Source organism: Oncorhynchus keta, chromosome 26 (assembly GCF_023373465.1).
Source record: "Oncorhynchus keta strain PuntledgeMale-10-30-2019 chromosome 26, Oket_V2, whole genome shotgun sequence".
Classification (NCBI taxonomy): Eukaryota; Metazoa; Chordata; class Actinopteri; order Salmoniformes; family Salmonidae; genus Oncorhynchus; species Oncorhynchus keta.
The window spans coordinates 33,232,257-33,252,145 of record NC_068446.1 but is presented as its reverse complement, the minus strand read 5'-3'; the positions used below and the strand labels follow the sequence as shown (position 1 = coordinate 33,252,145).

The window sequence follows — 19,889 nt, the reverse complement described above, 5'->3', positions numbered from 1 at the left end:
TGCACTATATAGGGAATTGGGTGCCATTTCACACAGCCACGGTCTCGGCTGAGACTGGCAGCTCTGAACTCCTGCAGTTTCAGGGACGCATTACCCAGGACAGTCTCCATCCCCATCCACCACGAGACTCGGCTGCCATACTGATTCAGGACTCAGCACAGCACAGGCAGATGATACTGTTTACAGTTGGCCAGCAGCTAGCTATCTCAGTTAGGGTTTAAAAGGGTAACTCACAATGCATGACCCATATCAGTAAACTGCAGCCAGCCAGACAGTCACAACTCAGTTTAGAGACACATGGTAAAGCAGTGTGCTGAGCAGCATTGGCAAGCTGGATCATGTGTAACTTCTCCGTACAGTAGTTTACATACTGTGCCTGTCTGTGGCACATCTGATGATGATTTAATTGAGTCATCAGACTACGAGGTCAGTCTGTTGTGCCAAAGGAACAACACTGTATAACGCTGCACATTTTTCTATCAACGTGCCTTGGCTAAAATTGGCCAACTGCCTTTAGACTTTTATGTACAATAAGGTGTCACGTGTTGGAGTATAGCTACCACTCACCAGTGACTTAACGTATGCTAAACATCAACAAAGGACGTCATGGTTAGCCATATACCTAGCCTGACTGGCTTTCTGTAGACTGTAAGCAGGCCAGTTTTACCAGTGGGCAGTAGAGGAGCCACGTCACAACTCGCTCTCTCTTCATAGCAACAGCACTATCCATCACCCATCATACATGCTTTCCAGATTGAAGAGAGACGCAGCACTTTGCCTAAGGGTAAAACCAAATAGCTGTATATATAAAAATACTTCTTTGCTTCACATTTTTATCCCTGGTGTACAATCAACCTTTATTGAAAATTAGTATCTATTTTTGCAGGAAATGCATTCATGGCAGCCTAGATAATATCACATTTTAAAAATGCAACCAAATCAAAATAAAAAAATAAAAAAAATCGATGAAATGTGAAATGCTCAAAATTACACAGGCAGCTTTCCCCCCTTGAATAGCATTTTATTTGAGTTAAAAACCATAACTGCTGCCACTTCTGGAACCTTCATATTCAAGACAAAACGGAAGGAATGTTGCATCAATGTAACGATACAGCGGCTAGACTACTTTCACAGCTCCATTGTAACAACGTAGCTGTTATAAAATTATCATATATTTAGATTTACCTTTTAAAGCAAATAAACAGGAAAATCCTCGGCTTGAAGTCGAATACCAGCACTGGCAAGGCAGTAGCTTGCGCAGTCATCTCCATAGCGGGAAATGTCATAACCCAACCAACAGCACAAACTACTACCTCAGCCAGTACATGGTCAATTGCCGATAGAAACACACTGAAATAGCAGAAATCACAACTGCCAATTATAACGAATACATTTTTCTTCTATAATTCCGACCTGATACATACGGTTCCAGGCGCTTGGGGCTGGTTATGTTCATCTGATCTCCTGAGCAGTGAGCAGACGGTCGTATCATGGGCAGAGTTGAAATATGAGGGGAAACCCCGCCCAAGACCTCCCCCAGTCTACTCCTCCCCTTTCCCCTGTGCACCAGACAACCTGCGGTCGTTTCCCTCATATGACCTAACCTCAAGATCCAGTTTGTCGCAAGAATGGAAGACTTCACAAGCCTTGCTCGACTGTTACCGTGAAGAAGGTACATGGTCGCAACCAAATATAATTATTGCGTTGCACTATAATATGGATACATTCCAGAAGGGATATCTTATTGTTTTTGGTTCGGTGAACAGAGAAAATGTGCAGTTTTATACATAGCATTATACTATTAAATTACTAGAGGGGAATTGTCATAAACCCTCAAAGTTCCAGAAAGGACTGAAAATGGCAGCCATATTGGTTAGGGAGAAATCCAAACCAGTCTCATTGGAATGAAGGCAGTAGAGGCACAATCCTGATTTACTTATGCAGAAAACTAAAAGTAATATCAGAAATGTGTCTAATAGAATTATTGTCAACCTAAAATATTGTCATATAACTATAAATACCGTTTATACAGGTTGTATACACATTTTCTGTAAAAAAATATATTCTAAAATATGGTAAACAACAAAAAACGTAACATTTTATGGTCTTTCTTGGAAAGCGTTGAGTGTTATATGATACAATATCAGGACTTGTTGCATTTACAACTTGGTGATAGGACTTAGACAACTGATTTGAGCCAGTGTATGGCTGTAGATTGACAGCATAGTTTGAATGGAATGTAGGCATATTTGCAGTTGATATTTCTAATTATGGAATTATTCCTCAAACGGTCTGACTAGCTAGCTAACAAACATACAGTGCAGATATATTTTTCATATTAATTATTTTACACAATATCTTATCACATCACTGGCAAACCATGGTTGACCATCTCCCTGACCTTCTAGTATTATAAGTCCTCATTCTATGGCCATGACACTCATTTATCAGAATTCCTCTGATATGTCATTTCCCGAAGAATTATTCAGGAGGAGGTTAGTCGTTTAGGATTGTGGGAAATATATTTTCTACACTCAAGTCAGCAAGCTCTGCCACAATCTCAGATGGTTAAGAAAATGACACAGAGCAACATACAAGTCAATTACAGGGTTAAGGACAGGACATCACCGAGGCACACACAGAAATCATTTAATTGTTTGTAGAACTCTCCCATTTATTTTATACAGACAAGTACCCTTCTCAGGTCAGCTAAAAGATGACATGGAATGTTACAGTAAGATTTGGAATAAAATCCTAGATGTTAAAAACTTCACAAAAAGGTAATCATCTTTCCCCCTCTCAATCTTTTTAAAGGTCCATATAGCCCCAGTACTTTTAGTTTTTTCTTAATTATATCAACACTAACCACACACTGTACATCGACTCTATTCAAGAAATCAAAATAAAACAAACGAAAACACTGCAATTATTTTACTGTAGCAGTTAATACACAAGTCCAGCCAGTCAGAATGAGAGGTGGTATCAACCAGCGTGTATTAGAAGCATACATTGATGATGTCGTGTGTAGCAAGTGAGAGTTGTCGTTGTGGACCGAGCAGTTGCCGGGGGAGCTCAGTTGCCACTGGTTACTGTCTGTTAGATGGGCTCATATGAAGTAAAAGAGTCCGTCCGTCTATCCTTCCATCCACTTGTGTGAAGAAGTGTATTTGGGTCTCAGGAGGACACATTCATGAATTCCTTCATAAAAAAAAAGGGGTTGGACATGGAATGTTACAGTACAGTCAGGACTCTCCGTTTTGTACTCTGGAGACAGGGGGCTGCATAAAGTCTTTGAAGGGCCCCATGGCCTCCTTCAGCGCTGAGCTGACCTCAGAGGAGGAGCAGGTGATGCACTCCACCAGGGTAGGATACAGTGCAATGACCTGGGCCCACGTGGTCCCATCCACTGTAGGACACACACACACACATGGCATGGAATGCGGTGGGGAAAGAGAAAGGCAGAAGAGATGCAATGTGGGGATAGGAGAGGAAGGAGGGCAGAGGAGAGGAAGGTGGACAGAGGAGTGAGAAGAGAAGGAGAGAAGAGGAGGGCAGAGGAGAAGACGGGAGGAGTGGAATGGAGAGGATGGCAGAGGAGAAGAGGAAAGGGAAGAAGACGCAGAGGGAGAAGGAAGGGAGAGGAGGGGAAAGGAGAGAGCCACAGAGACAGATGTGAGAGAGAAAGCAATTAAATAAATCATTATTTTTATGGAAAGCCAGAGGGAAATATAAATGACTTTTTGTCTGGATAAATGAGGTTATAAACAACCTCAAGGGCACTTTGAATGCCTTACTTTTGCCTCTGATTCCAAAAATCAAACATTGTAAATTGACCTAACAGGGTACACACAAATCAGATATAAATTGCATTTGCAAACATTCCCCATTGTACTGTGACACAAATTAATAATGATTGAAACCAGGTTTCCATCCAACCTTATTATGTGATTAAAGTACATTTCACGACAGGCAAACCTTCCAAATGTCGACAAAACTAAATACGCTAGACAAGGCGGGATCTTTATGTGTCTGTAAAATTAATTATGTGAAAAAATGGTGGTGGAATCATCTTTATCTGCAAATATTTATATAATAACCATCATATCGAAAGTAAACTTGGAAGTCACGCAATGACATCTTGTGTGGTCGTCCGACTACGACTCAGGAAAGCATGCAATTCATTAGGCTATAGATTAAATAAGGTATGATGAACTTCAACGGGTGGTAAAACTGCACGATGAGCTTGATGCTCCTTCCAATAAATATTGAGGGTCTTATTCTGGTGACATGATGATCGATGCTTGGCTACCGTTTAAAAAATAAAAATAATCTCCATCTCCCTTTTGTCCATAATAATCTCATCATGTAGGCAAACCTACCCACACTGTTTCTGCCAGCTGTTGGCAAGTGTACATGTGCCAAGACCAGAGTGGGCACATTCCCTAAATAACAATTTCATTTTTACAAAACCATCAGTAGAGTTGAAAATGTGATGGAAACCCATTTAACTTGTATTCTTTATTCGGTACACGGGAATTTAACCGCAAAAGTGTTTTTATGTGCATTAAATGCACAGAATTTGATCAGAAACATAAGAACTGTAGAGTTGTATATTGTCCTTGTTCAACCACATCTAGCTGGGCTTTATATGCATCAGCAAGACAGAACGGCAGCGTCGAGTAAGCTCAAGGGCAGGGGTGTCTTAACAGCAGCTAGTGCGCAATCTCGAACATTAAGGAAGTCTTCAGACTCATGATAAACTGTAGACCATATTACACTACTCAAAAAAATAAAGGGAACACTTAAACAACACAATGTAACTAAGTCAATCACACTTCTGTGAAATCAAACTGTCCACTTAGGTAGCAACACTGATTGACAATACATTTCACATGCTGTTGTGCAAGGCCACTGTGTTCTTGGGGACCTTCAAAGCTGCAGACATGTCTTGGTACCCTTCCCCAGATCTGTGTCTTGACACAATCCTGTCGTCTCGGAGCTCTACGGACAATTCCTTTGACCTCATGGCTTGGTTTTTGCTCTGACATGCACTGTCAACTGTGGGAGCTTATAAAGACTGGTGTGTGCCTTTCCAAATCATGTCCAATCAATTGAATTTACCACAGGTGGACTCCAATCAAGTTGTAGAAATATCTCAAGGATGATCAATGGAAACAGAATGTACCCGAGCAAAATTTCTGAGTCTCATAGCAAAGGGTCTTAATACTTATGTAAAGATATATTTACTTTATTTATACATTTGCAAAAATGTTCCGCTTTGTCATTATGGGGTATTGTGTGTTGATTGATGAGGAAAAACATGTATTTAATCAATTTTAGAATAAGGCTGTAACGCAACAAAATGTGGAAATAGGGAAGGGGTCTGATTTCTTTCCAAATGCACTGTATATTATGATGACATTTTGTGATGTTTTTTAGTTCGTTTTGCACTTCGGTGAGGGGTTTTTCAGCTGTTCGAGGACACATTTTTTCCGGAAACAAGCCGGAGTTCGAAGTCGAAGTCTACGCCCCATCGTCGATGATTAGTGAAGAATCCATACTGTTGATCAGTCTTTGATGTCATTCAAAGAGAGACGACTCATTTTCATGCAAATGTTTTAATTGAAAAATACTGCACCAAACATCTTATATAGGTAGTTGTAATGACAGATTTCTTGAGCTATCTTAGATTAATTCTGACTATGGGGTCTCAAAATACACAAACAGCACTATTGCCGCTTTTGTCTTGTTTTTCAACCGAAGGTCTTTTAAGGAAGCATACAAACACACTCATTCGGTTCGGTTAGCCAAGTTTGGCTAGGCGCCAGACGAACTGAAGCATGCTGACCGCTTATTATTATTTTATTTCACCTTAATTTAACCAGGTAAGTTAGTTGAGAACAAGTTATAATTTGCAACTGCGACCTGGCCAAGATAAAGCATAGCAATTCGACACAATAAAACACAGAGTTACACATGGAAAAAACAAAAACACAGTCAATAATACAGTAGAACAAAGAAAGCAAAGTCTATATACAGTGAGTGGAAATGAGGTAAGATAAGGGAGTTAAGGCAATAAATATGCCATGGTGGCGAAGTAATTACAATATAGCAAATTAAACACTGGAATGGTAGATGTGCATAAGATGAATGTGCAAGTAGAGATACTGGGGTGCAAAGAAGCAAGATAAATAAATAAATACAGTATGGGGATGAGGTAGGTAGATAGATAGATGGGCTATGTACAGGTGCAGTGATCTGTGAGCTGCTCTGACAGCTGGTGCTTAAAGCTAGTGAGGGAGATATGAGTCTCCAGCTTCAGAGATTTTTGCAGTTTGTTCCAGTCATTGGCAGCAGAGAACTGGAAGGAAAGACGACTAAAGGAGTAATTGGCTTTGGGGGTGACCAGTGAGATATACCTGCTGGAGCGCGTGCTACGAGTGGGTGCTGCTATGGTAACCAGTGAGCTGAGATAAGGCGGGGCTTTACCTAGCAGAGACTTGTAGATAACCTGTAGCCAGTGGGTTTGGCGACGAGTATGAAGCGAGGGCCAACCAACGAGAGCGTACAGGTCGCAATGGTGGGTAGTGTATGGGTCTTTGGTGACAAAACGGATGGCACTGTGATAGACTTGGCATCCAGTTTGTTGAGTAGTGTTGGAGGCTATTGGAGGCTTAAGGATCTAGCATTGTCTATACCCACCCACATAATTGTAAAGAGGGCACGATAACACCTCTTTACCCTCAGGAGACAAACGATCTGGCCCTCAGATCCTCAAAAAGTAGTATTTAGTTAAATAGTTAACCTAATAGTTACCATTTTTTCACAAACTTTTTTTGACTCTTCACATACGCTGCTACTACTGTTTATTATCTTTCATGTTGCCTAGTCACTTTATTCCTAGTTATGTGCATATCTACCTCAGTCACATTGTACATCGACTTGGTACTGGTAGCCAATTTATAGTTCATCATTGTGGATTTATTATTACGTGTTTTATTTTTCTATTTCCATATTTTCTTTCTCCCTCCATTGTTGAGAAGGGCCCACCGTAAGTAAGCATGTCACTGTTAGTCTACACCTGTTTACAAAGCATGTGACAAATAACATTTGATATGAACAAGTTTGGGGAAAATGCGCATATGTTTTTATGCAGATTTTGGAATATTTGCATGAAAATCTGTCGCCTATTGGATGGAAACGGAGCTCGATATAGTAAAGAAAGTGTCAGTGTGTTTCCTAAGTAGTTGATTTCTACTCACCATTTTCTGGCTGGGTCTTTTTAAGTGAGTCCATCAAAGTGCTGATAGCTTTTAAGACAAAGATGATTTCCGTCACTTGTTGCCTAAAAATAAAATAAAAGGAATGGAATAATTATACTTACATATTCATGTAGTGCATAAAAAAAGAACCAAACAAGGGGACATACAATGAGTACCAACCTTCAAATCTTCACAAAAAAATCATAGGTAAAACATTTTTTTTATGAAAACCCCTTTTTGCAGCTGGAGGCATGAATATATACACTGAGTATACCGAATACCCTCCTAATATTGAGTTATACCCCCACACTTTTGCCCTCAGAACCACCTCAATTCATCGGGGCATGGACTCTATAAGGTGTCAAAAGCATTCCACAGGGATGCTGGCCCATGTTGACTCCAACGCTTCCCACAGTTGTGTCAAGTTGACGATGTCCTTAGGGTGGTGGACCATTCTTGATACACACAGGAAACTGTTGAGCACGGAAAACCAGGCAGTGTTGCAGTTCTTGACACAAACCGATGCGCCTGGCACCTACTACCATACACCCTTCAAAGACACTTACAGTGGGGCAAAAAACGTATTTAGTCAGCCACCAATTGTGCAAGAGGCCTGCAAGAGAGGCCTGTAATTTTCATCATAGGTACACTTCAACTATGACAGACAAAGTGAGAAGAAAAAAAATCCAGAAAATAACATTGTAGGATTTCTAATGAATTTATTCGCAAATTATGGTGGAAAATAAGTATTTGTACAATAAAAAAAGTTTCTCAATACTTTGTTATATACCCTTGGCAATGACAGAGGTCAAACGTTTTCTGTAAGTCTTCACAAGGTTTTCACACACTGTTGCTGGTATTTTAGCCCATTCCTCCATAAAGATATCCTCTAGAGCAGTGATGTTTTGGGGCTGTTGCTGGGCAACACGGACTTTCAACTTCCTCCAAAGATTTTCTATGGGGTTGAGATCTGGAGACTGGCTAGGCCACTCCAGGACCTTGAAATGCTTCTTATGAAGCCACTCCTTCATTGCCCGGGCGGTGTGTTTGGGATCATTGTCATGCTGAAAGACCCAGCCACATTTCATCTTCAATGCCCTTGCTGATGGGAGGTTTTCACTCAAAATCTCACGATACATGGCCCCATTCATTCTTTCCTTTACACGGATCAGTCGTCCTGGTCCCTTTGCAGAAAAACAGCCCCAAAGCATGATGTTTCCACCCCCATGCTTCACAGTAGGTATGGTGTTCTTTGGATGCAACTCAGCATTCTTTGTCCTCCAAACACGACGAGTTGAGTTTTTACCCAAAAATTATATTTTGGTTTAATCTGACCATATGACATTCTCCCAATCTTCTTCTGGATCATCCAAATGCTCTCTAGCAAACTTCAGATGGGCCTGGACATGCACTGGCTTAAGCAGGGGGACACGTCTGGCACTGCAGGATTTGAGTCCCTGGCGGCGTAGTGTGTTACTGATGGTAGGCTTTGTTACTTTGGTCCCAGCTCTCTGCAGGTCATTCACTAGGTCCCCCCGTGTGGTTCTGGATTTTTGCTCACCGTTCTTGTGATCATTTTGACCCCACAGGGTGAGATCTTGCGTGGAGCCGCAGATCGAGGGAGATTATCAGTGGTCTTGTATGTCTTCCATTTCCTAATAATTGCTCCTACAGTTGATTTCTTCAAACCAAGCTGCTTACCTATTGCTGATTCAGTATTCCCAGCCTGGTGCAGCTCCAGAATTTTGTTTCTGGTGTCCTTTGACAGCTCTTTGGTCTTGGCCATAGTGGAGTTTGGAGTGTGACTGTTTGAGGTTGTGGACAGGTGTCTTTTATACTGATAACAAGTTCAAACAGGTGACATTAATACAGGTAACGAGTGGAGGACAGAGGAGCCTCTTAAAGAAGTTGTTACAGGTCTGTGAGAGCCAGAAATCTTGCTTGTTTGTAGGTGACCAAATACTTATTTTCCATCATAATTTGCAAATAAATTCATAAAAAATCCTACAATGTGATTTTCTGGATTTTTTCCCATAATTTTGTCTGTCATAGTTGAAGTGTACCTATGATGAAAATTACAGGCCTCTCATCTTTTTAAGTGGGAGAACTTGCACAATTGGTGGCTGACTAAATACTTTTTTGACCCACTGTAAATATTTTTCCTTGCCCATTCACCCTCTGAATGGCACACATACACAATCCATGTCTCAAGTATTACAAATGTAACCTGTATCCTCCCCTTCAATTACACTGACTGAAGTGGATTGACATCAATAAAGGATCATAGCTTTCACCTGGATTCACCTGGTCAGTCTGTGTCATGGAAAGAGCAGGTATTCCTAATGTTTTGTATACTCACTGTATATAATTTGTATCAGTCCGTGTGGAATTCGCTCAGGTAATAAAGAAAAAAAACACATAGAAAAGGAACAGAAGCAGTTTGAAAAAAGGTGTGTATCTGAAGGATGCAAATGTAATTATGCTGTTAACCTGAGAAGTTGGCAATCAAGCTTCATCCTCTGTCCACTATGGAAGACAGTGAAAAGACTGTTACACTATGCCACCATGGTAAACAAACACAGAACACATTCTAGGATGACAGTACACCTACCAGGGAATCTACCCCATACAGTGCCTTTGGAACGTATTCAGAGCCCTTGATGTTTTCCACATTTTGCTACGTTACAACCTTATTCTAAAATGGATAAAACATGTAAAAAAAAATAAACTCCACAATACCTCATGTCAAATTTTTGCAAATGTATTAAAAACAAAAACGAAATACCATGTACCTCGGTCAGGGAAGTGACCAAGAACCCGATGGTCACTCTGACAGAGATCTAGAGTTCCTCTGTGGAGATGGGAGAACCTTCCAGAAGGACAACCATCTCTTTTATCTCTCAATAAAAGGCACATGACAGCCCGCTTGGAGATTGCCAAAAGGTACCTAAAGACTCTCAAACCATGAGAAACAAGATTACATGATCTGAGAAAACCAAGATTAAACTCTTTGGCCTGAATTCCAAGCATCATGTCTAGAGGGAACCTAGCACTATCCCTACAGTGAAGCATGGTGGTGGCAGCATCATGCTGTGGGAACGTTTTTCAGCAGCAGGGACTGAAAGACTAGTCAGGATCTAGGCAAAGATCAACAGAGCAAAGTACAGAGATCATTGATATAAACCTGCTCCAGAGCGCTCAGGACCTCAGACTGGGGTAAAAGTTCACCTTCCAATTGGACAACAACCCTAACCACACAGCCAAGACAAAGCAGGAGTGGCTTTGGGACAAGTCTCTGAATGTCCTTGCGTGATCCCGGCAAGAGGCTGGACTTGAACCCAATCGAACATCTCTGGAGAGACCTGAAAATAGCTGTGCAGCAACGCTCCCCATCCAACCTGACAGAGCTTGAGATAATCTGCAGAGAAGAATGGGAGAAAATCCCCAAATACAGGTGTGCCAAGCTTGTAGCATCATACCCAAGAAGACTCGAGGCTGTAATTGCTGCCAAAGGTGCTTCAACAAAATACTAAATAAAGGGTTGGAATACTTATGTAAATGTGATTTTTTTTTATGCATATTTAATAAATTAGCAAACATTAAAAAAAAAAAAGTTTTTGCTTTGACGAGGGGAAAACAAATATTTCATCAATTTTAGAATAAGGCTGTAACCTAACAAAATGTGGAAAAAGTCAAGGGGTCTGAATACCAAGAGAACGAAAGAGAAAGGGGGAAAGAGAAAGGACGAGAGAGACTAGGGGGAAGAAAAATGATGAGACTAGAGGAATATGGATGGAGAAACTGATGCCAGTTCTCAGCTGAAGTACTTACCAGTGTAAGCACTCTCTTGTTAAAGTTGAATGCAAAATGTGTAAAAAGGTGCATAAAAGCACTAAATATGCTGCGTTTTGGTGCGTCTACTACAGGGGTCGTGGTCTCACCATCCCTGTTCTAGAAATCATTTTAGTGATGTAAGTGGACTCACCTGGGCAGTGGGCAGCGTCCACTCAGCCTCTCATCGTCCACGTAGCGCCTCAACACGTCTTGGGACCTCTTGAGGAGCACGGAGAGGGCCATGCGGGAGATGTAGCCCTCCTGGGGCGTGGACACCTTGTTACTGAAAGAGAACTGGAGCAGCGTCTCAAAACACACTTTGGAGAACTCCTCCCGCATCCGCACGTCTACCTCTGCCTCTGTGGAGGGAAATATGGTTGTATGGTCTATTTGAATGCCCTTGTTGTAAATCACTGTGATATAAGAGCATCTACTAAATAACTAGAATGAGAAACGTACAAAACATTTAGTTTCAGAGGTGATGCTAGAAAATAGTTTTTTTTCTGTGTTTTTGATTTGATCAAATCAAATTGTATTTGTCACATGCTCCAAATACAACAGGTGTAGACCTTACCGTGAAATGCTGACTTACAAGCCCTTAATGAACATTATATACTATAGATTCATTAATAAAAGGAAAATCCAAAATGTTGAAATTATACATTGTGACCAACAGAAGTGTATGGACTATGTTAACATATCGTTAGGGGAAAAGCAAAAGGGACTGGAATAAGAGTTGGTGTTCTTTCCTTACCTGTGAATGAGGAGGACTGTGAGTGAATGGATCCTTTATTAAGCATGGCCATAATCTGGCCAACAAAGTCTTTGGGGATGAAGATGGCAAACGGCAAGATCTCTGTGCTGATCAACTGCACCACCTACAGAGAGAGGACACACACAGACCTCAGAGATTGGCAAGTATGAAGACAGTAATACAATTCAAAGATTCGTTTAAATGTGGTCAGTCGGTCAGGTTTTTACCTCAACGTCAATGGCTTCATTCTTCTGGAACTCCTGGATGGACACATTGTCTGGAGGTGTGCTGTAAAACAGAAACAGAAACGCAATGAGCTTCAACGCCTGTTTCCCAGAATCTGAGGAACATTCAGGTGCGGCAAAAAAAATAAAACATAAATCAATTACATTTTAAAGGTGCAATATGTAGAAATCGCTCCACGTATTTTTTTACGAACTGTTTGAGAAAGGGTATACTTACCTTTTGGTGAAAAGGAAGTCTTTGAAGGCATTGGCCAGCTCTGGCCACATAGTGTCAAACTTCCGAGAGGAGGCATGCTGACGGGCCACGGGCAGCCCGGTGGACAGCACCTTGAGCAGGGATGACACAGCTAGCTTCCACGTGCTCTCTGACGGACACCCATACTTTAGGCCCAGGGGCATCCGCAGGGTCTGTGGAGTAAGGAGAGAAATAGTGGGGTTGGAACACAATGGGAGTCTTCAATGTATGGACCAGCCTGGTTGACAGCTCTGCTAGTGGATTAGCGAACACCTAGGCTCGACTTCCAGGCTATTTCCTCGGGATCTATGGGGGAAAGGAGAGAGGGTAACGGGGAAATTAAGATCACAAAGGTTAATATTTAGATGTAGTGTGATTGAGATAACGTGTAGCATATTCTCTGTAACGAGAGGGGAAGTGGCGTTGGAAACACAATGGGAGTCTTCAACGTATGGACTGCTAGCGCAGGAGGGAAAACAACTATTCCTGATGGTCTTGTGTGTGTGACTCACTAATGACGCAGAGACCTGCAGGTATAACATCAATCACAGACACATCTAAACAATGATGTCTTGAGCCATCGATGTCTATGCATTTTAGTCTCAAAACCAGGGAAAGAATAAGCAACGGAACAGAAACGGCTCAATCTTTCCATACACAGCTGGCCTCCCAAAGGTTAGGATTTTATGGCTATGACCTCCGTTCTCAGGAGAGGGAGAGGAGGATTGGTTTGAACCCATCCATAGAAAAACTCTAATGAGGTCGCAACTTGGTATGTCATTGACCCACAGGAAACAATAGAGGAACACCTGACAGCTTTGTAAAGAGATGTTGTGTCCCACGACAAAGAGCAGCTTGTTTATGACAGAAACACTAGTCACTGGAGTATGATAGACTAATGGGAGATATGAAAGATTTTTAGTAGTTTCACAACCAGAACTAGGAGTTCAAGTTTCCGAGCAACTCCTTTTACATGAACACGTATTAACAAAATAACATGTCTTGGTGATGTTGGAGACAGCACCTTGATGATGTTCTGTAGGACTTTCTCGTTGATGACAGCTTTGTGACAGGCTGTTTTGTGGTAGAGGTCCACCACCACCTCCAGGGACCTCTCAGCAAAGGGCACGTAGTTTAAGGCAACCCATTCTGCCTGTACAGAGAGAGAGAGAGACAGAGACAGAGACAGAGACAGAGAGACAGAGACAGAGAGACAGAGAGACAGAGAGACAGAGAGACAGAGACAGAGAGACAGAGAGACAGAGAGACAGAGACAGAGAGACTTAGACAGAGAGACAGAGACAGAGAGACAGAGACAGAGAGACAGAGACACAGAGACAGAGAGACAGAGACAGAGACACAGGGAGACAGGGAGACAGGGAGACAGAGAGACAGAGAGACAGAGACAGAGGAGACAGGAGAGACAGACAGAGACAGAGAGACAGAGAGAGAGAGACAGAGACACAGAGAGACAGACAGAGACACAGAGAGAGACAGAGACACAGAGAGACAGAGAGAGAGAGACAGAGACAGAGAGAGACAGAGACACAGACAGAGAGAGACACAGAGACAGAGAGACACAGAGACAGAGAGACAGAGAGACAGAGAGACAGAGAGACAGGGAGACAGAGAGACAGAGAGACAGAGAGAGACAGAGAGAGACAGAGAGAGACAGAGAGAGACAGAGAGACAGAGACAGAGAGAGACAGAGAGAGACAGAGAGAGACAGAGAGACAGAGACAGAGAGACAGAGAGACAGAGAGACAGAGAGACAGAGAGACAGAGAGACAGAGAGAGACAGAGAGAGACAGAGGGAGACAGAGGGAGACAGGGAGACAGGGAGACAGGGAGACAGGGAGACAGGGAGACAGGGAGACAGGGAGACAGAGAGACAGAGACAGACAGAGAGACAGAGACAGAGACAGAGAGACAGAGAGACAGAGACAGAGAGACAGAGACAGAGAGACAGAGGGGGGGGAGGGGTTAACTAAAGCTGGAAACATCCCTCCATTCAAACACTAAGAGGAGCAAAGAACCATATAACTTGTTGTAGAACTACTGTACATGTGCAAATATGGACAGCACGACACAAACAGTCAGTAAGATAAGTGATAGGAGGATGGGACTTGACAGGTAGGTAGTAGATTCAGAGAGGGCGGCATATCCACTGGTTAGTCAGCCTCTTCAGGATTCCGTGATCATTTTCTTTTAGCAAAATCAACAATTCCCAGCATATGATTCGAGGCCTTGAAGATTTGACCAATCGTTGCACTATTTCCGCATAAAACAGTCAAACCATCGTAATATTATCACATAGAACTGATCCATGACGACAGAACACAAAGAGGGCTCGCATTTTCAACAATTCACCTGACATTTACCACATAATATGGTTCAATCAACTCACATGTCAACAAACTCGGACAGAATTGTTGCGACGAATCGGACAAAAACATCCTTGCATATCGCCATGCAAAATGTCCAAATTGCAGCAGCAAAATCAAGAATTTGGGCCTGCAAATTTCACAAAAAATCCAAGCGAAATCCTGGAGGGACTGGTTAGTGACGGACAGAACAGACAGGGGTAGATAGGTAACATGGAGTGAGATGATGTAGACAACGTCTTACCATGCATGAGGTGGGTGAAATGCCTCATCTACTGTAGTAGTGATGGGACCATTCAACAGTAACACAGCTGAGTACAGTACTAAAGGAGGCTGAAGGGGGAGGTGGAACTCACCGGTGTAAACAGCTGGATCTAAAGTTGATCCAGTGAGTAGATGGATAGTATGACAAAAACAGAACAACGAGAAGAAGGTTGGAGTTAACTTGTTGGCTGGTGCCTGGTGTTATTATACCAACTTGTCGCCACTGACCTGTTGACTGACAGTGGCAATCATGTTTCTTAATGGTTTGATTGAACAACAAAACTGACTGACAGTATGAATGACTGACAGATCAAGTCACAGACAGACTTGGAGCTTTTACTGGTGAGAGTAGCGATAGCATTAATTAGCATAGCTGATTCAGCCACCACCATAAAATCAAAACCACTCATCAATACAACATACTGCATCAGCAGTTGCTACACCAGATGATTTCATCAAAGACCAGACTGTTTGACAGGCTTTTTTTTAATGTAAGTGTGAGAATAAGAACAAGTGAGGATAACACTGAGATGAGATCCTAGATTCCCTTCTGTTACAAACTCAGTGTGAACAAAGCAAGTATCATCCAATAGCCTACTTAAAGAAAAAGGGTTGTACGAGTTAAGTAAATTTCACTTGTCCTTCAAAAGGGAAGAATTATGAACTTGGTCTGATACCTGCCGAAAGCCGGAAAAAGGTCACCTGGGGGGCTAGCGTGCTGCCAGCCTGGGGGGCTAGCGTGCTGCCAGCTTGGGGGGCTAGCGTACTGCCAGCCTGAGGGGCTAGCGTACTGCCAGCCTGGGGGGCTAGCGTACTGCCAGCCTGGGGGCTAGCGTACTGCCAGCCTGAGGGGCTAGCGTGCTGCCAGCCTGGGGGGCTAGCGTGCTGCCAGCCTGGGGGGCTAGCGTGCTGCCAGCTTGGGGGGCTAGCGTACTGCCAGCCTGGGGGGCTGCCAGCCTGGGGGGCTAGCGTGCTGCCAGCCTGGGGGGCTAGCGTGCTGCCAGCCTGAGGGGCTAGCGTGCTGCCAGCCTGGGGGGCTGCCAGCCTGGGGGGCTAGCGTGCTGCCAGCCTGGGGGCTAGCGTGCTGCCAGCCTGGGGGGCTAGCGTGCTGCCAGCCTGGGGGGCTAGCGTGCTGCCAGCCTGGGGGGCTAGCGTGCTGCCACGCACAATGTTTCAACATTCCATAAATGGAAAATATCTGAGGTATCGAGGAGAGAGATAGACTTGCACACAAAGCGTCAGAAAGACAACGGCAGAGAGAGAGATTGTGATTCTTTACCTGGTTGTATTTAGCGTTGGCCACATGTTTGGTTTCCATCTTGCCGTACTGGGGGGGTTTGCAGGAGAACTCGACGAAGAGGAGCAGCTGTTCAAAGATGGCTGGGTACATGACCTGCAGGTTCTCTGGGCCCACACAGATGGCCTGCAGACAGAGAGACAGTAACCTCACTCACTACTGACCTCACTAGAACCAGGGAACCTCACTCACTACTGACCTCACTAGAACCAGGGATTCTTACTCACTACTGACCTCACTAGAATCAGGGAACCTCACTCACTACTGACCTCACTAGAACCAGGGACCTCACTCACTACTGACCTCACTAGAACCAGGGACCTCACTCACTACTGACCTCACTAGAACCAGGGATCTCACTCACTTACTGACCTCACTAGAACCAGGGATCTCACTCACTTACTGACCTCACTAGAACCAGGGAACCTCACTAACTACTATTGTTTAGACAAGGTTATGCTACACAGTCACATACTGTCCATTAGTAGGTCAGGAGAAAAGGAACAATGACCCTTTAAATCAATGTGCTAGTTTCCATAACAGAGGACAACAAAGGAATAGCAACCGTGTCCATGTAATAAAAAGGGAACTTTGAGAGCATTTAAGTGTGTGTGGATTGGTTTAAAAAAATGTTACCATTTTTGTGCTGCAGCCCACCCACCTTCTGCAGCACATCAAGCGCGGTGAGCACAGCCTCCTGCAGGCTGGTGAGGACAGCCTCAGTGTAAGAGGGCAGGATGAAGGGCGAGGCGTCACTGCTGATGGGTATGGACACAGCCCCGTGGAGGATCACCCCCAGTTTCCTCAGGTCCTCCATGCTGAAGCCAGTCTTTATGTGCTGGTAGAGGGCAGGGAAGATCTGGACTAACGCTGTCAGGAAGGGCTGGCTGGGGACGAAGGAGGGTCTGTCTGTCCCCGTCCCGCCACTAGGGGGCCTCGTGCTGTCTGTGCCCGTCCGGTACCAGGTGTTCCACGCCGACCACCACAGCGCCGCATCCTCCAGTGCCGATTCCTCCCCTGGGGGAGGGGCCTGGAGTTCGGCACCGTTGTAGCTCGTCAGCCTCTCCAGCATCGAGTCGGAGCGCAGCAGGGGTCTGCCGGGGCCCGGGGCGCTGAGGGGGTCGATGAGGACGGGGGGAACACCCATGGCAGCCAGAGCGTCAGTGGGCATGGCAGAGTCCTTGACGGGTGTGGCGATCTGGAGGATCTCCTGGAAGGACTTGAGCGCGGCCAGGGAGACCTCACTGTTCTTACTGAGGGCAGCAGACTGGATGTGGTCCAACAGAACCTCCCACGCCTTGAAGTAGTCACCTGTGGAGTGGACACAAAACCAGGTAAGAAGAGGAAAATACTGGGGCCTATTCATTAAATTAGTATTTTGCATATGCGTGGGGACAGGGCAATGAGGAGGAGGAGCACTGTCCATAAATCACTAATCTTCCTCGTCCTGTCATTGAGTATAGACATAAGAGATTAATGAAAAAAGCTTGAAATAAAAACACATGACCACACACAGACAGGGACACACACACCTAGCTGCTGCAGCAGGTATCTCCTGGTGTTGAAGATACGAGCCACCCCTGCCAGCGTCAGCACCCAGGTCTCCGCCCACTGTTTCTCAGCTGTGTCCCGTGAGTGGTGGATGAGGATGTTCCCGCCCCCCGACTCAATCTTTTCCTTATCGGCAGTAGTGGAAGACTTCCTCACACAGTCCAGCAGGTGGAACAGAACCTGGTTTTATGGACCGCCAGAGGGCAGATGACCAATAAGGTTGTTAAAATCATACTGGGTGGTTTCAAGTATTAGCAGCAGGACTTAATCACGTATAATCAGGTTCAAATTGACAGATCCCAAACGTACAATCCTATTTGACCGCATGTTTCGTTGATAGACGACGGCCAGTGACTGAACGATGGAATGCATCATTCATGTGATTACTGTTAGTGACTAGACGGTACCTTCCAGACCACGATGTGCCAGGTGGGCTGCTGCAGCAGGGTGCCGTGGGCAGCGATGGTGGAGAACATGGTCTGACCGGCGCTCTTCCTGACGGCGGGCCGGGGATCCACACACAGCTGGCCCAGCTTGGCGTACAGACACAGCCACAGGCAGTCGAAGGGAGGGGCCGGGTGGAAGGGCCTGTTCAAGGGCTCACCCTTTTCCTGAGCCTGCTTCTGCAGCGCGGCCTCCTCCCTCTCTAGTTCCTGGGTGATGGCCTCGCCCCTCTGGAAGAAGTAGTCGGAGATGTTCCACTGTGGGGGAAAACAGGGGGAGGGAGAGAGGTTGACTGAAATCACTAGCAGACAGTCACTTTCAAAAATCATTGTTGAAATACTAGAAAAGTAATACCTTGGGGGAACGCAACAGCAATTACAACAGTATCAACAAACTCAATACTATATAGGATATACAACAATATATGCCACATACTGCAGTCTCACCAGGAGTCCTATGGAGGTGAGGCTGATGTTGAGTTAGGGTTAGCATTAGTCATGGTGTGTTCAGTCTCACCAGGAGTCCTATGGAGGTGAGGCTGATGTTGAGTTAGGGTTAGCATTAGTCATGGTGTGTTCAATCTCACCAGGAGTCCTATGGAGGTGAGGCTGATGTTGAGCTCCTGGTTCTGGAGGCCGAAGCTGCCAGCTACGTCCACTACGATCTGGAGGCACGCGCAAGGCATGGTGGGGAGGAAGTCAGTCACCACCAACTGCAGGCACTGGAAGGCTGTTCGGATCAATGACTCTCTGGGGTACAGGAGGAAATACAGCAGGCGAGATCAATTAAAGGTGCACTACGCAGAAATCACTCTGCCATTTCCTGGCTGCTAAAATAAATAAAATTGTTTGCCTCATTTCATTTTATGTGACAAAACAAGCAATGCATAGTGCAGAGAATCATTGTACAATCTAAACCACTGTGAAATATCTTAAGAACACAAAATTCTTATTTTCAGCTGTTTGAAGACGTACAAAACAAAAATTAAAAGACGCTCAAACAAAACTTAAGAACGGGAAACATAGCAATTGCACATATAGAACCGATCTACAGCTTCTTAGACTTGCTTTCAATGAAAATGACAGATCTATAACTCACATTTGGTCGGGTCACCCAAAAAGTAACATTACCTCTAAGTGTTACTACTGCGAAAATAGTAAAGAAGCACATCATCTCTGCACCGCTTCAACGTTATCCCTCTTCCCATCTATACTTTCATCCCTCCCTCGCTCTCTCACCCCTGGTCGTTGCGGATAGCCCCTATTACGCCCAGCACTAAGGGCCAGCCGGGCCCCAGACTGTCCCCTTGGCTCTGGAGGATCTGCAGCACGCTCTCCAGCTGCTTCTGACGGATGTCTGCATGGAGCACGTTGGACAGCTCCTTCAGCGGGTTCAACAACAGGAGCTGCAGCCTCTGACGGAGGGACAGAGGGCAACCAGTGAAGAACAAACACCATTGTAAATACAATCCATATTTACGTTTATTTAAATGTCTCCATTCCTTTGAAACTCTGTAATGTTTACTGTTTATTTCACACCTGTTTATTATCTATTTCACTTGCGTTGGCAATGTAAACATGTTTCCCATGCCAATAAATTAAAATGGAATTGACAGAGCG

The 19,889-nt window shown here is 44.3% G+C and overlaps 1 protein-coding gene across 1 annotated transcript in view; it reads right to left on the bottom strand.

Moving 5' to 3' along the window:
- Nucleotides 1–2,645: 2,645 nt before the first annotated feature.
- The window catches only part of LOC118389707 (protein MON2 homolog), a 54,354-nt gene continuing 37,110 nt past the window's right edge, over nucleotides 2,646–19,889 (bottom strand). The window contains exons 21-34 of the mRNA XM_052481113.1: nucleotides 19,509–19,684; nucleotides 18,857–19,019; nucleotides 18,234–18,527; nucleotides 17,808–18,006; nucleotides 16,937–17,586; nucleotides 16,258–16,401; nucleotides 15,071–15,088; nucleotides 13,355–13,483; nucleotides 12,313–12,503; nucleotides 12,078–12,138; nucleotides 11,851–11,974; nucleotides 11,248–11,455; nucleotides 7,263–7,345; nucleotides 2,646–3,406 (exon numbers count right to left, since the gene is read on the bottom strand). Of these exons, the coding sequence (XP_052337073.1) occupies nucleotides 3,243–3,406; nucleotides 7,263–7,345; nucleotides 11,248–11,455; nucleotides 11,851–11,974; nucleotides 12,078–12,138; nucleotides 12,313–12,503; nucleotides 13,355–13,483; nucleotides 15,071–15,088; nucleotides 16,258–16,401; nucleotides 16,937–17,586; nucleotides 17,808–18,006; nucleotides 18,234–18,527; nucleotides 18,857–19,019; nucleotides 19,509–19,684 (2,604 nt within the window). The 3' untranslated portion in view covers nucleotides 2,646–3,242. The remainder of the gene's footprint in view (nucleotides 3,407–7,262; nucleotides 7,346–11,247; nucleotides 11,456–11,850; nucleotides 11,975–12,077; nucleotides 12,139–12,312; nucleotides 12,504–13,354; nucleotides 13,484–15,070; nucleotides 15,089–16,257; nucleotides 16,402–16,936; nucleotides 17,587–17,807; nucleotides 18,007–18,233; nucleotides 18,528–18,856; nucleotides 19,020–19,508; nucleotides 19,685–19,889) is intronic.